This window comes from Sorex araneus, chromosome 6, assembly GCF_027595985.1.
Source record: "Sorex araneus isolate mSorAra2 chromosome 6, mSorAra2.pri, whole genome shotgun sequence".
In the NCBI taxonomy this organism is placed as follows: domain Eukaryota; kingdom Metazoa; phylum Chordata; class Mammalia; order Eulipotyphla; family Soricidae; genus Sorex; species Sorex araneus.
Window position 1 is genome coordinate 103,863,596 of NC_073307.1, and position 12,249 is coordinate 103,875,844.

The 12,249-nt window shown below is 36.8% G+C and overlaps 1 protein-coding gene across 1 annotated transcript; it reads right to left on the reverse strand.

Moving 5' to 3' along the window:
- Window positions 1-10,399: 10,399 nt before the first annotated feature.
- LOC129405515 (olfactory receptor 51F1-like) lies at window positions 10,400-11,338 on the reverse strand. Its single transcript, XM_055141085.1, has one exon. It carries the CDS (start codon window positions 11,336-11,338, stop codon window positions 10,400-10,402), a length of 939 nt encoding a protein of 312 aa, XP_054997060.1.
- Between the last annotated feature and the right edge of the window lie 911 nt (window positions 11,339-12,249).

Below are 12,249 nucleotides of genomic sequence, written 5' to 3' on the forward strand. Positions count from 1 at the left end.
TGCAATAAAAACACAAGTTTAGATATCATTTCTACTGTACTATTTTGCATCTCCGGGATATATTCCCAGAAGTGGTATTGCTGGGTCAAATGGGACCTCAATTTCTAAATTTTGGAGAAGTGACCTTACTGTTTTCATAAAGGTCAGACCACTTGGCATTCCTAACCTGCAGTGTGGAGCAGTCTTTTTTCTCCCCACATCAAGCCAACACCTGTTGGTTTTGTTGTTTCGGATGTGTGCCAGTCTCTGTGGTGTGAGATGGTATCTCATTGTTGTTTTGATCTGCATCTCCCTGATGATTAGTGATGAGGAGCATATTTTTAATGTGTCTTTTGGCCATTCGGATTTTTTCTTTGAGAAGTTTCTATTCATTTTATCATCCCATTTTCCGATTCGGTTGGATGTTTTCCTCTTGTGGAGTTCAACCAGTGCCTGTTAGATCCTTGAAATCAGCCCCTTATCAGATGGGTATTGGGTGAATATCCTTTCCAATTCTGTATACTGTTTTTGTATTCTTTTTTTTTGTCTCAGAAATTTTGCTCAAGTTCTTACTTGATACATATATCTATTGTCTGAAGAACAATGCACTAATTTCAATATTAATTATTGAAGCACTATTTGTAAAGTGATAAAATGATATATGATCTATTATTTTATCATTACTATTTATGCCATTATAGCATATTTATATTTATTTATTTTTAAAATTTATTTTATTTTATTGAATCACCATGCAGAAAGTTACAAAGCTTTCAGGTTTAAGTTGCAGTTATACAATGCTCGAACACCCATCCCTTCACCAGTGCACATGTTCCACCACCAAGAATCATAGTATACCTCCCCCTCACCACCCCACATCCCCAGCCACCTGCCCCACTTGTGTAACTGATAAATTTCACTTTACTTTCACTTTACTTTGATTACATTCAATATTCCAACAGAAAACTCACTATTATTGTTTGGAGTTTCTCCCCCCAAAGTCAGACCTGCTGAAAAGGAAGCATTTGGTAATTTGTTTTCCATTGCTGAGAATGAAGAGATATGAGTTTTTGGATTTTTTTATTTTAGTGTTTTAGTAACTAAGTCCAGAGAAATATCTGCCAGAAATTGCATCATTGCAAGCTTGTACCTCTCTGCTACTTTATATTCCACATATGAGTGCAATCTTTCTATATCTGTCTCTTTCAGACTCATTTCACTCAACATGATACTTTCCATGTCGATCCACTTATATGCAAATTTCATGACTTCATCTTTTCTGACAGTTGCATAGTATTCCATTGTGTAGATATACCAAAGTTTCTTTATCCAGTCATCTGTTTTTTGGCGCTCTGTTTTTTTCCAGATTGTGGCTATTTTAAACAGTGCTGCAATGAACATAGAAATGCAGATGTCATTTCTAATATACCTTTTTGCCTTTCCGGGATATATTCCCAGGAATGGTATTGCTGGGTCAAATGGAAGCTCAATTTCTATTTTTTTGAGAACCATCCATATTGTTTTCCAAAAGGGCTGAACCAGTCGGCGCTCTCACCAGCAGTGAAGGAGAGTCCCTTTCTCCCCACATCCATGCCAACACCAGTTGCTTTTGGTTTTTGGGATCTGTGCCAGTCTCTGTGGTGTGAGATGATGTCTCATTGTTGTTTTGATATGCATCTCCCTGATGATTAGTGATGTTGAACATGGCCTCTCAGCCATTCAGATTTCTTCTTTGGGAAAGTTTTTGTTCATTTCATCACGCCATTTTTTGATCGGGTCGGCAGTTTTCTTCTTGTGGAGTTCAACCAGTTTATCGGATGGGTACTGCGTATATCCTTTCCCATTCTGTAGATTTTCTTTGTATTTTGGTCACTGTTTATTTTGAGGTGCAGAAGCTTCTTAGTTTGAGATAGTCCCATTTATTTATCTCTGTTTTCACTTGCTTGGCTAGTGGCATGTTAGCTTTGAAGATACCGTTGGTTTCAATGTCGTGGAGAGTTTTGCCGGCCTTGTCTTCAATGTACCTTAGGGATTCTGGTCTGATGTTGAGGTCTTTAATCAATTTTGATCTGACTTTTGTACATGTGATAGGTGGATATCTAAGCCCATTTTTTGCATGAAGCTGACCAGTTTTGCGAGCACAATTTGTTAAACATGCATTCCTTGCTCCATTTCACATTTCTTGCTCCTTATGAAAAATTAGATGATCATATATTTGGGGGACTGTGTCAGAGTATTCAACCCTGTTCCATTGGTCTGCAGCTCTGCCTTTGTTCCAGTACCATGCTGTTTTAATTACTACTGCTTTGTAGTAGAGTTTGAAGTTGGGGAGGTTAATTTCTCCCATATTCTTTTTCCCAAGAATTGCTTTAGCTATTCATGGGGGCTTATTATTCCATATGAATTTCAGGAACGCCTTCTCCATTTCTTTGAAGAATGTCAAGGGTATCCTTATAGGGATTGCATTGAATTTGTACAATGCTTTGGGGAATATTGCCATTTTGACAATATTAATACCTTCAATCATTTCCAATTATGTAGACTGTCTTTGTATTCTTGTCACTGTATATTTTGAGGTGCAGAAGCTCTCAGTTTAAGGTAGTCCCATTTGTTGATCTCTGTTTCCACTTGCTGGCCAGTGGTGTTTCACCTTTAAAGATAGCTTTAGCTTCAATGTCATGGAGGGTTTTGCCAACCTTGTATTCAATAGACCTGATGGATTCTGTTCTGATTTTGAGGTCTTTAATTGATTTTGACCTGACTTTTGTGCATGATGTTAGGTAGATGTCTGAGCCCATTCTTTTGCATGTGTTTGTCCAGTTTTGCCAGCACCATTTGTTAAAGAGGCTTTCCTTGACCCACTTCACATTTCTTGATCCCTTATCAATGATTAGATGATCATATATTTGAGGGTGTGTGTCAGGATATTCAACTCTGTTCCATTGATCTGCAGTTTTGCTTTTGTTCTAGTACCATGCTATTTTAATTACTACTGCTCTTTATTAGAGTTTGAAGTTGGGGAATGTGATGCCTCCCTTTTTGTTTTTCCCCAGAATTGCTTTAGCTATTTGTGGGGGCTTACAGTTCCATATGAATTTCAGGAGTATGTACTCCATTTCTTTGAAGAATGTCATGGGTATATTTATAGGGATTGAATTGAATTTGTACAATGCTTTGGGGAGTATTGCCATTTTGACAATGTTGATTCTACCAGTCCATGAGCAGTGGATATTTTTCCATTTCATCATGTTCCCTTTAATTTCTTGTAGCAGAGTTTTGTAGTTTTCTTTGTATAGGTCTTTTACCTCCTTACTTAAGCTGATTCCGAGCTACTTGATTTTCTGAGGCATAATTGTGAAGGGGATTGCTTTTTTCATGTCACTTTCTTCTCTCTGATTATTTGCATATAGGAAATCCATGGACATTTGGGTATTAATTTAATAGCCTCCAACTGTACTATACACGTCTATCGTCTCTAGGAGTTTCTTGGTAGAGGTTTTAGGGTTCTCTAAATATAGTATCATATCATCTGCGAACAGTGAGAACTTGATTTCTTCCTTTGCTACCTGAATGTCTTTAATATCTTTTTCTTGCCTAACCATTATTGCAAGTGCTTTCAGAACTATATTGAACATAAGTGGTGAGAGTGGGCATTCTTGTCTCATCCCTGAACTTAGAGAGAAGTTTTTCCCCATTGAGGCTGTTTCTTGCCATAAGCTTGTGGTTGATGGCTTTGACTATATTGACGAAAATCTCTTCTATACCCATTTTGACGAGAATTTTCATCATAAACAGTTCCTGGATCTTGTTAAATGCTTTCTCTGCATCTATTGATGACTATAAGGTTTTATCTTTTCTTTTGTTGATGTGCGGGATATATTGGTTGATTTCCAAATGTTAAACCATCATTAAATCTCTGATGGTGATTCCCACTTGGTCATGGTATATAATGTCTTTGATGATTTGTTGATTCTATTTGTTAATATTTTGTTGAGGATATTTGCATCTGTTTCATCAAGGATATTGGCCTGTAGTTTTCTTTTTTGTGGAGTCTTTGTTTGCTTTTTGTAATTGGGAGATAAATGCCTCATAGAAACTGTCTGGGAGAGTTTCTGTTTCTTTAATTTCTTGGAAAAGCTTGAGAAGAACTGCAATAGGTCCTCTTTAATTGTTTGGAAGAATTCGCTAGTGAATCCACACTGATCTGGATTTTTGTTTTTTTGAAGACTTTTTATTGCAGTTTCAATTTCTTTGAAAATAATAGGTTTATTCCGGTATTCCAGATCTTTCTGGTTCAACTTTGGGAGCTTATAGTAATCCAGAATTTTATCCATTTGTTCTAGGTGCTCTTATTTCATGGCATACAGATTTTCAAAGTAGTCTCTGATGATTTTTTTGAATTTCTTTGGTTTCAGTTGTCATGTCCCCCTTTTCATTTCTGATTCAGTTTATTAGGGTTCTCTCTCTTTCTTTGTGAGCCTTGCTAGTGGTTTATTAATCTTGTTTATTTTTATCAAAGAACCAGCCTTTGATTTCATTGATGTCTCAAATTGATTTTTACGTTTCCATGTCATTAATTTCTACTTTAAATTTTGTTATTTATTTTCTTCTACCCGGTTTGGGTACTTTCGTTGGTCCTTTCCTAATATCTTGAGGTGTGAAGTCAAGTTATTTATGTGGGCTCTTTCTTCCTTCCTGAGGAATGCTTGCAGAACTATAAATTTTCCCCTTAACACGGCTTTGGCTGCATCCCAGAGGTTCTGGTAACTCCTGTCTTCATTCTCATTTGTTTGTAGGTATCTTTTCTCTCTTCCTTGATTTCTCTCCTGGCCCACTCGTTGTTCAACATTGAGTTGTTCAATTTCCAGGTGCTTTATTGGTCCTCTGCATCTGTGTGTGATTAGCTTCTATCTTCAGTGCTTCATGGTCTGAAAAGATTGCCAATATATTGTCTATCTTCCTGATTCTATTGTGGTATGTTTTGTGACCCAGCACGTGGTCACATTTTGAAAATGTTTTTGGAATTTTTTGAAATATTTTGGAATTAAGAAAAAATTTATTAGTGAATCACCATGAGGTACAGTTACAAAATTATGAACTTTCATGTTTGCATTTTGTTTACATACCTCCACAAGTGCCCATTTTTCTCCACCAATGTTCTCAGTATCCCTCCCACCACCCCCACCCCAACACTCACCACCACAACCTGCCTCTGCAGCAAGGCATTCCCTTTTGTTCTCTCTCGCGTTGGATGTTGTAATTTGCAATAGAGGTATTGAGTGGCCATCATTTCGATCTATAGTCTACTTTGTTCTCTCTCCCGTTGGATGTTGTAATTTGCAATAGAGGTATTGAGTGGCCATCATTTCGATCTATAGTCTACTTTCGGCACCCATCTGTCAATCCGAGAGGGTCCTCCCAACATCCTCTACTAGGTGTTCCCTTCTCTATCTCAGCTGCCTTTTCCCTAAGCATGTATGGCCAGTTTCCAAGCTGTGGGGCAGACCTCCTGGTTCTTATTTCTACTAATCTTGGATGTTAGTCTCCCATTCTGCTACTTCAAGTTGACTGGAAAAAAAAATGTATTGTTACTTTTTGGGATGAAAAACCCTGTATAGAGCTATTAACACTCTCTCTTCTGATTCTTCCTTCAAAGGTATTGTTTCCTTGTTGAATTTTAATCTTGTTGATCTATCTAGAGATGATAGAGCAGTGTTGAAGTCTCCAACTACTATTGTGTTGCTAGCAATATCTTGTTAAAGTCTCTTAACAGTTGTTTTAAGTAATTAGCTTGTCCCTCATTAGGTGCCTACACTTTTAGCAGTGTGTTTTCTTCCTGTATTAGTAAAACATAACCTTCACTGTCCCTTCTAAACTTTTTCAACCTGAAATCTATGTTGTTGGATACTAGTATGGCCACCCTGCCTTTTTAGAGGGAGTTGTTTACTTGCAGGATTGTTTTCCATCTTTTGACTTTGAGTCTGTGTTTGCTCTAAATGTTCAGGTATGTTTCTTGTAGGCAGCAGAATGTTGGGTTTAGTTTCTGAAGCCATTTTGCCACTCTGTGTCTCTTAATTGGTGCATTTAGACCATTGACACTGAGCGAGATTTATTTTTCATGGGGTTTTGTACCATCTTTCTGTAGGGGTTTGTTGTGCTTGTAGAGGATTTTCTTGTCTTACAAAAACCCCATTTGTCCTTCTTTTAAGTTTGGTTTTGAGACTATGAAGTTCCTGACTGTGTTTATCCATGAAATATTGTATGGTTCCTTTGAGTTTGAGTGAGAGTTTAGCTGGATAAAGTGTTCTTGGTGAAGCTTTCATTTTATTGAGTTTTTTACTATATCCCATATTGTCTTCGGGCTTGGAGGGTTTCCTTTGATGGGTCTGCTGTAAATCTAAGGGTTTCTCCTTTATATGTGACTTCCTTCTTTGACCTTGCTGCTTGCAGTATAGTGTCTCTATCTGTGGCAACCATTATTCTGACTATATGACCTGCAGTCTTTTTGCTAGGGTCTCTTTTAGCTGAGAGTTTTCATGCTCCTTGGATCTGGATGCCTGCATTCCCCAGCTCTGGGAACTTTCCAGTAATGATTTTTTAACTGTGACCTTTTCATTACAGTTGTCTCCCTATCCTTCTGGCACTCCTATAATTCTAATATTGTTCCTCTTGAAATCATATCCTAAGTCTCTGATTCACCTATGAGCGATTTTGAGGCCTTTTCCCATTGCTTCTTGTTGCCTGTAATCCTCCTGCAGCTCATCTTCAGGCTCACTGAATCTGTCTTTGGCTGTTGCTATTCTACTATTGAGGGCTCCCATTGAGTTTTTAATTTCATCTACATAGTCCTTTATTTGACACTTCTTTTTGTAGTTTCTTTATTTCTGCTCTCATTTCTTCCTGTATTTTCTCGGCTGTCTGTACCATTGTTTCTTTCATGTCCTTCTATATGTTACCGAATGTATGTTGAAAGTTTTTTTGAGTTCATTGAACATCTTCAACATTTCATCTCTGAATTTTTTATTGGAGAGTTTGTATTTGTGGGTTTATGCTACTGGACTATTGCACTAATGTGTTTGAGATGGCCAGGATACTCTCCATAGAAATAGGTGATGGAAATGAAGATGTGGGTCTAGAGTGTCAGGAAAAGGGAAAATAGCTACATAACTGTGGCCTCCAAAGAGGCCACACCCACTTCTGCAGAGGCCACGCCCCCTACTATGATGTTGGTGGGGTGCCAGGTGTGTGGGACACAAAACTGGGAGAGGAAAAAAAAGGGAGCGATGTGGAGAATGGCGCAGGGACAGACACGATGGTGCTCCAGGACATTTGGTGTCTCAGGATCTAAGGGGGAGCCTGGGGTGCAGGTGCAGAGGAAATGACTTCCCAGTTCTGATTGCATTTGTTTTTTTATATTGCTCTTGTAGAGCTTCTTGTGATGCCAGTATTATGGTGAAGTTGGAATATGCTACTGGACTATTGGCCTAATGTGTTTGAGATGGCCTTGACATTCTCCACAGAATTAGGTATTGCACAGGAAGAGTGAGTCCAGAGTGCCAGGAAAGGGAAAAATACTTGTTGCACCAAAAGAGGCCATGCCCACTTCTGCAGAGGCCACGACCCCTACCTCACTGTATGTGGGGTCTAGGTTGGGGAGGGGTCATAAAACTGTTCCTGGGAACAAAGACACGGCCCTTGCGGACGGCTTGCAGTGACGTGCGGGCTGCTGGTACACAACTTGTCATTTAACAGAAAACTGGAACTGAATTTACAAAATTTGAAGTACAAGTGTGATACATATATTTTGTATGGAAATCTGTTTATAATTTTTCTATAGAATAAATGTCCTTGAAGCACTTTATTTCTACAAAAGTAGATATTGGTAAATATCCATTTTATAAATAAAAATGAGTATCAAATAATTATATCATATTGTGAAAAATTGTACGAGTCATTTTCTTTCACAGGGAAAATACAATTTTTAGAGAAACAGAAGTAGAGCTTAGAATCTTTAACAATTACAGTGGATTAGAATTATACACATAAGATGGTTGTTTATATATCAAAATAGGAGTTTCCTAAATTGTTTACTTTGAATAATTATTTTAGGTATTTGAGACACTCTCTTCTGGTCTATAGCAAGAGCTAGTGGATATATATGTGTCAACTGAAATAATAATTTAGTAGTTATTGAAATTTTTACCTTGATTAGTTTTTCTGAAAGAGAAACATAAAATTTTCACTCTAACCAGTCATTCTCTTCTCAGAATCATAATCATTATTGTATCATTTTGCACTTATCAAATATTAATATATTACTTTAAAAACATTTTGGATAGAGTAGAAATTAGATTGGTGTTGGGTAGTTGTTTTCAGAAATAATCCTCTTTCTGATAATAATTCCAAGGATAGATGTGGATCCCACACACAACACAAAATGTGAACCAGGCTGATCAAGAGTAGTCTACTTTAAATATGATCAATCTTGTCCTTTACAAAAATTTTTCTTCCATTGGACGAAGAAATTAAGAACTCAGACATTTCAATTAGTGATATTAAGCACTAACAAATGTACAACAACCGGGGCTGTTGCAACCGATATATTTGAACTCAACAACCTTGAATTCCGTTGTAGGCATCAAAAATGAAAAGGAAATAAATAATTTAAGTTAAAAGAATTTAAAAAGAGAAATGTTTGTCAAATGGTAAAACTTTCAATTATAAGAAGAATTAATTTTTGGTGAATTAATGTATGGCATGATGACTACAGTTCATACAAAATGAGATATTTGCCATTAGAAGGCCTTATGTACTTTATCCAAGGGCATTGGGATCAGAGAGATAGAGAAAGACAGAGATATAGATAGAAAAATAGATAGAGACAAAGAGAGAGAGGAAAGAGGACGGGAGACAGGAATATGGAAGAAAAATGAAAATGTGAAGTGCGAAATATATTAAATGTATTGACTGTGTTAATCACTTCATGATGCATATGGAAAATAAGAAAATAAAAAGCAAAAATATGTGGAGAATAAAAAATATAATCTTTATTTGCTAATAAGACCACAAAAATTGGAACAACAAAAATTTAAAGAGAACTACATATAAAGTCATTTTGGTGGCATTTTCAGCTTGGTGTACTCTTTGTAATGCTGCAGTGTTCTAAGTATATTAAAGTAAATGTCCCTCAGCTTTCATATTTTTCAAATATTTTTTCTGTAATTCCACACAGTATTCAATTATTTACAGTATGAAAATAGTAAGAACCCCATAAAACTACAATGAATGCTATCAAATTTTGACACCAAATATAAAAAAACAATTCTTAATGAAATGACATTCTTCAAGAAAAAAAGAAAATTTTAGCAAATAGTGAAAATTTGTGCTCTAATTCACATGTAACAGTCACACGAATAAGAAAAAGTCATCTGGTTGATTGAAACCTGGGGCAGATTACCATTGCCCAATAAATCTAAAAAAGTTACATAAAAATTACATATTTCTAGAAATTGATTAAATAAATGCCTTTTCCTCCACTTAGCTTTAGAAACATTTATAATTCAAAGGTAACACAAATAAGCCACATTGGTTTGTATTATCAGCTATCACAGAATTCAGTTCAGTAATCAATTTGTCCCATTTGACTATTTTCACATGCCAGTTTACAAGTCTCAAATATAGAAGAACATGTTTTGTGACTTAATATCTACAGTTTCATACAAGATCAAACATAAAATAGACTCCATTATTTTGCTAATAAACATAATTCTGGAAAAGCACATCTTGTCATTTTGAAAATGCCAGTAGTTTAAATGCTGACTTGAAAATGACATCTAACACTTTGCACAGACGCTAAATAGAATTGCAGGATAACATCTTTCAGTTTTGACTAAGCTGGCTCTGTTGTCTCCCTTATATTACCACTTTTTCAGTAGCAAACACTGATGCGACTTCACTTCCATCAGTTTTCCATCGTTGCTTTCTTATGACATTCTTACCATTGTATTAAACTGTGTTTGAGCATTCATCTATTTAGTAGTTACTGGGAGTATACTCAGTACTCAAACTGGATAATTGTGTAAAACTCCTTATAGATATCATGATGAGTTCTTATCTCGGATAGCTAGCTATTAAAGAACATAGTAAGTTCTACATGGCATTTGTTAAATAACCAAAATTTTATTGCAATTCTTGACTATGTTTTCTTTTAGAATGGTTCATGAATTTCAATAGATTGCAAAAAACCACCAGAAAAAGAGTTCAATATCTTCTTGCACCAAATTGCCTAATGTTCAATTTCATGAACATTTCTATTTTCAAAAATTTACTGACAGCCAATAAGTTATGAGGATTTCTTTTCTACATAGAAAAACACTAGTGTCATTTATTTACTAAGTTGTTTACTTAGCATATTACTACTCTATTTATTTGTAAGAAGACTGAGTATAGCTTTGCGAATCTGTTTTGTTTTCACACTATAGATAATGGGGTTGAGTACAGGAGGCAAAATCAGGTATATATTGGCCATCATTGAATGAAGCACTTTGGGAGCTGAATGACCATAGCGATGCACCAAGGACAGGCTTACAAAGGGTATGTAGAAAATAGCAACTGCTCCGATGTGGGAAACACAGGTGCTAAAGGTCTTGTGCCTCTCTTCAGGGGAGGCAATACTGAGAACAGAGCGAATGATCAAGATATAAGAGACAACAATACTTGGTGTGTCTATCCCTGTTGTCAGGGCAAGACCAATTAACCCAAAGATGCTATTAGGCCTAGTATTTGAACATGCCAATTTAAGCACATCTGGATGATAGCAGTAGGAGTGGGAAAGAACATTTGCTTTACAGAAAGAAAGGCGCTTAAGTAGCACGAGTATTGTTACAATTATCACCACAGTGCGTATAGTCATTATTAGACCCAGCTGAATGATTCTGGAATTGGTGAGAATTGTAGTGTATCTCAGAGGGTTACAGATAGCCACATAGCGGTCAAAAGCCATAGCCACCAGTACCCCAGATTCCATTAGAGTAAATCCATGGAGGAAAAACATTTGGATGATGCAGGAATCGAGACTGATTTTTCTTGCATTAAACCAGAGAATAGCTAAAGTTGTTGACATTGTAGATACTGTCAAACCCAAATCCATGGCAGACAGCATGGAGAGGAAATAGTACATGGGCTCATGGAGGCTCTGCTGGGTAATGATGACAAAGAGGATCATGCTGTTGCCCAAGATAGCAAAGCCATAAAGAGAACAGAAGGGAATGGAGATCCAGGCATGGGCAGATTCTAAGCCAGGAATGCCAGTCAGCAAGAAAGTTGGAGATGTAGATGTCTTGTTACCTAGGCCTTCCATGTGCCTTGGATATGTTGCATGGTCCTCACAATGCTCAATTTCTTTCTATAAAAATGACAGATATTGTTATTAAGCATTCCATTTTGCATTACTAGGAGAAATATCTAAGTTCATAATGAATTCTGAGTCATTAAACAAACACTCAAAGTCTAACCTTTTTTTCTTAATTATGATATTTATAAAATATTTACTAACACTTTTACTCTTGAATTTTGAGACATAGGTCCATGAAAATTTCTATATCCTTGCATTTGTTTTTATATTGATAGGGTGAAAATGTTTGTTAGATCAGAACATTTTATTGTTATTGTGTTTGGGCCAGGACTGGAGCGATAACAGAGTGGGTAGGGCATTTGCCTTGCAAACGGCAGACACGGGTTTGATTCTTCCATCCCTATAGGAGAGCCCAGCAAGCTACTGAGAGTATTCTGCCCGCATGGTGGAGCCTGGCTATCTACCTGTGGCGTATTTGATATGCCAAAAACAGTGACAACAAATCTCACAATCGAGACATTACTAGTGCCTGCTAAAGCAAATAGATGAACAACGGGAAGACAGTGCTACAGAAAGTGTTTGGGCTACATCCCATGACACTGATAGATCAGAAAGTTTATTTTTCTTTAATTAAAAGGAAATTATATTTTGACATTGAGTATAAATAAGAGAATGTTCTGAAATATATTTTTAGTCTGTGGTACTTAGACTCTTTCCTGCAAATGGCTGTCTTCATCAGAGTCCCTTTGAGGGGCGGGTTGCATTTCCCACACTAGCCAAGCAGAGCCTTGGCAGTTGAAGACATCTGGAACCCAGCCACAGCCATGCTCAAGGCCACTCTCCACATGTTCGACGAGCCTCACGCATGAAGGAATTGGCAGAGAAATCCAGGAGTGCGTGGTACTCAGGGCTGAGAT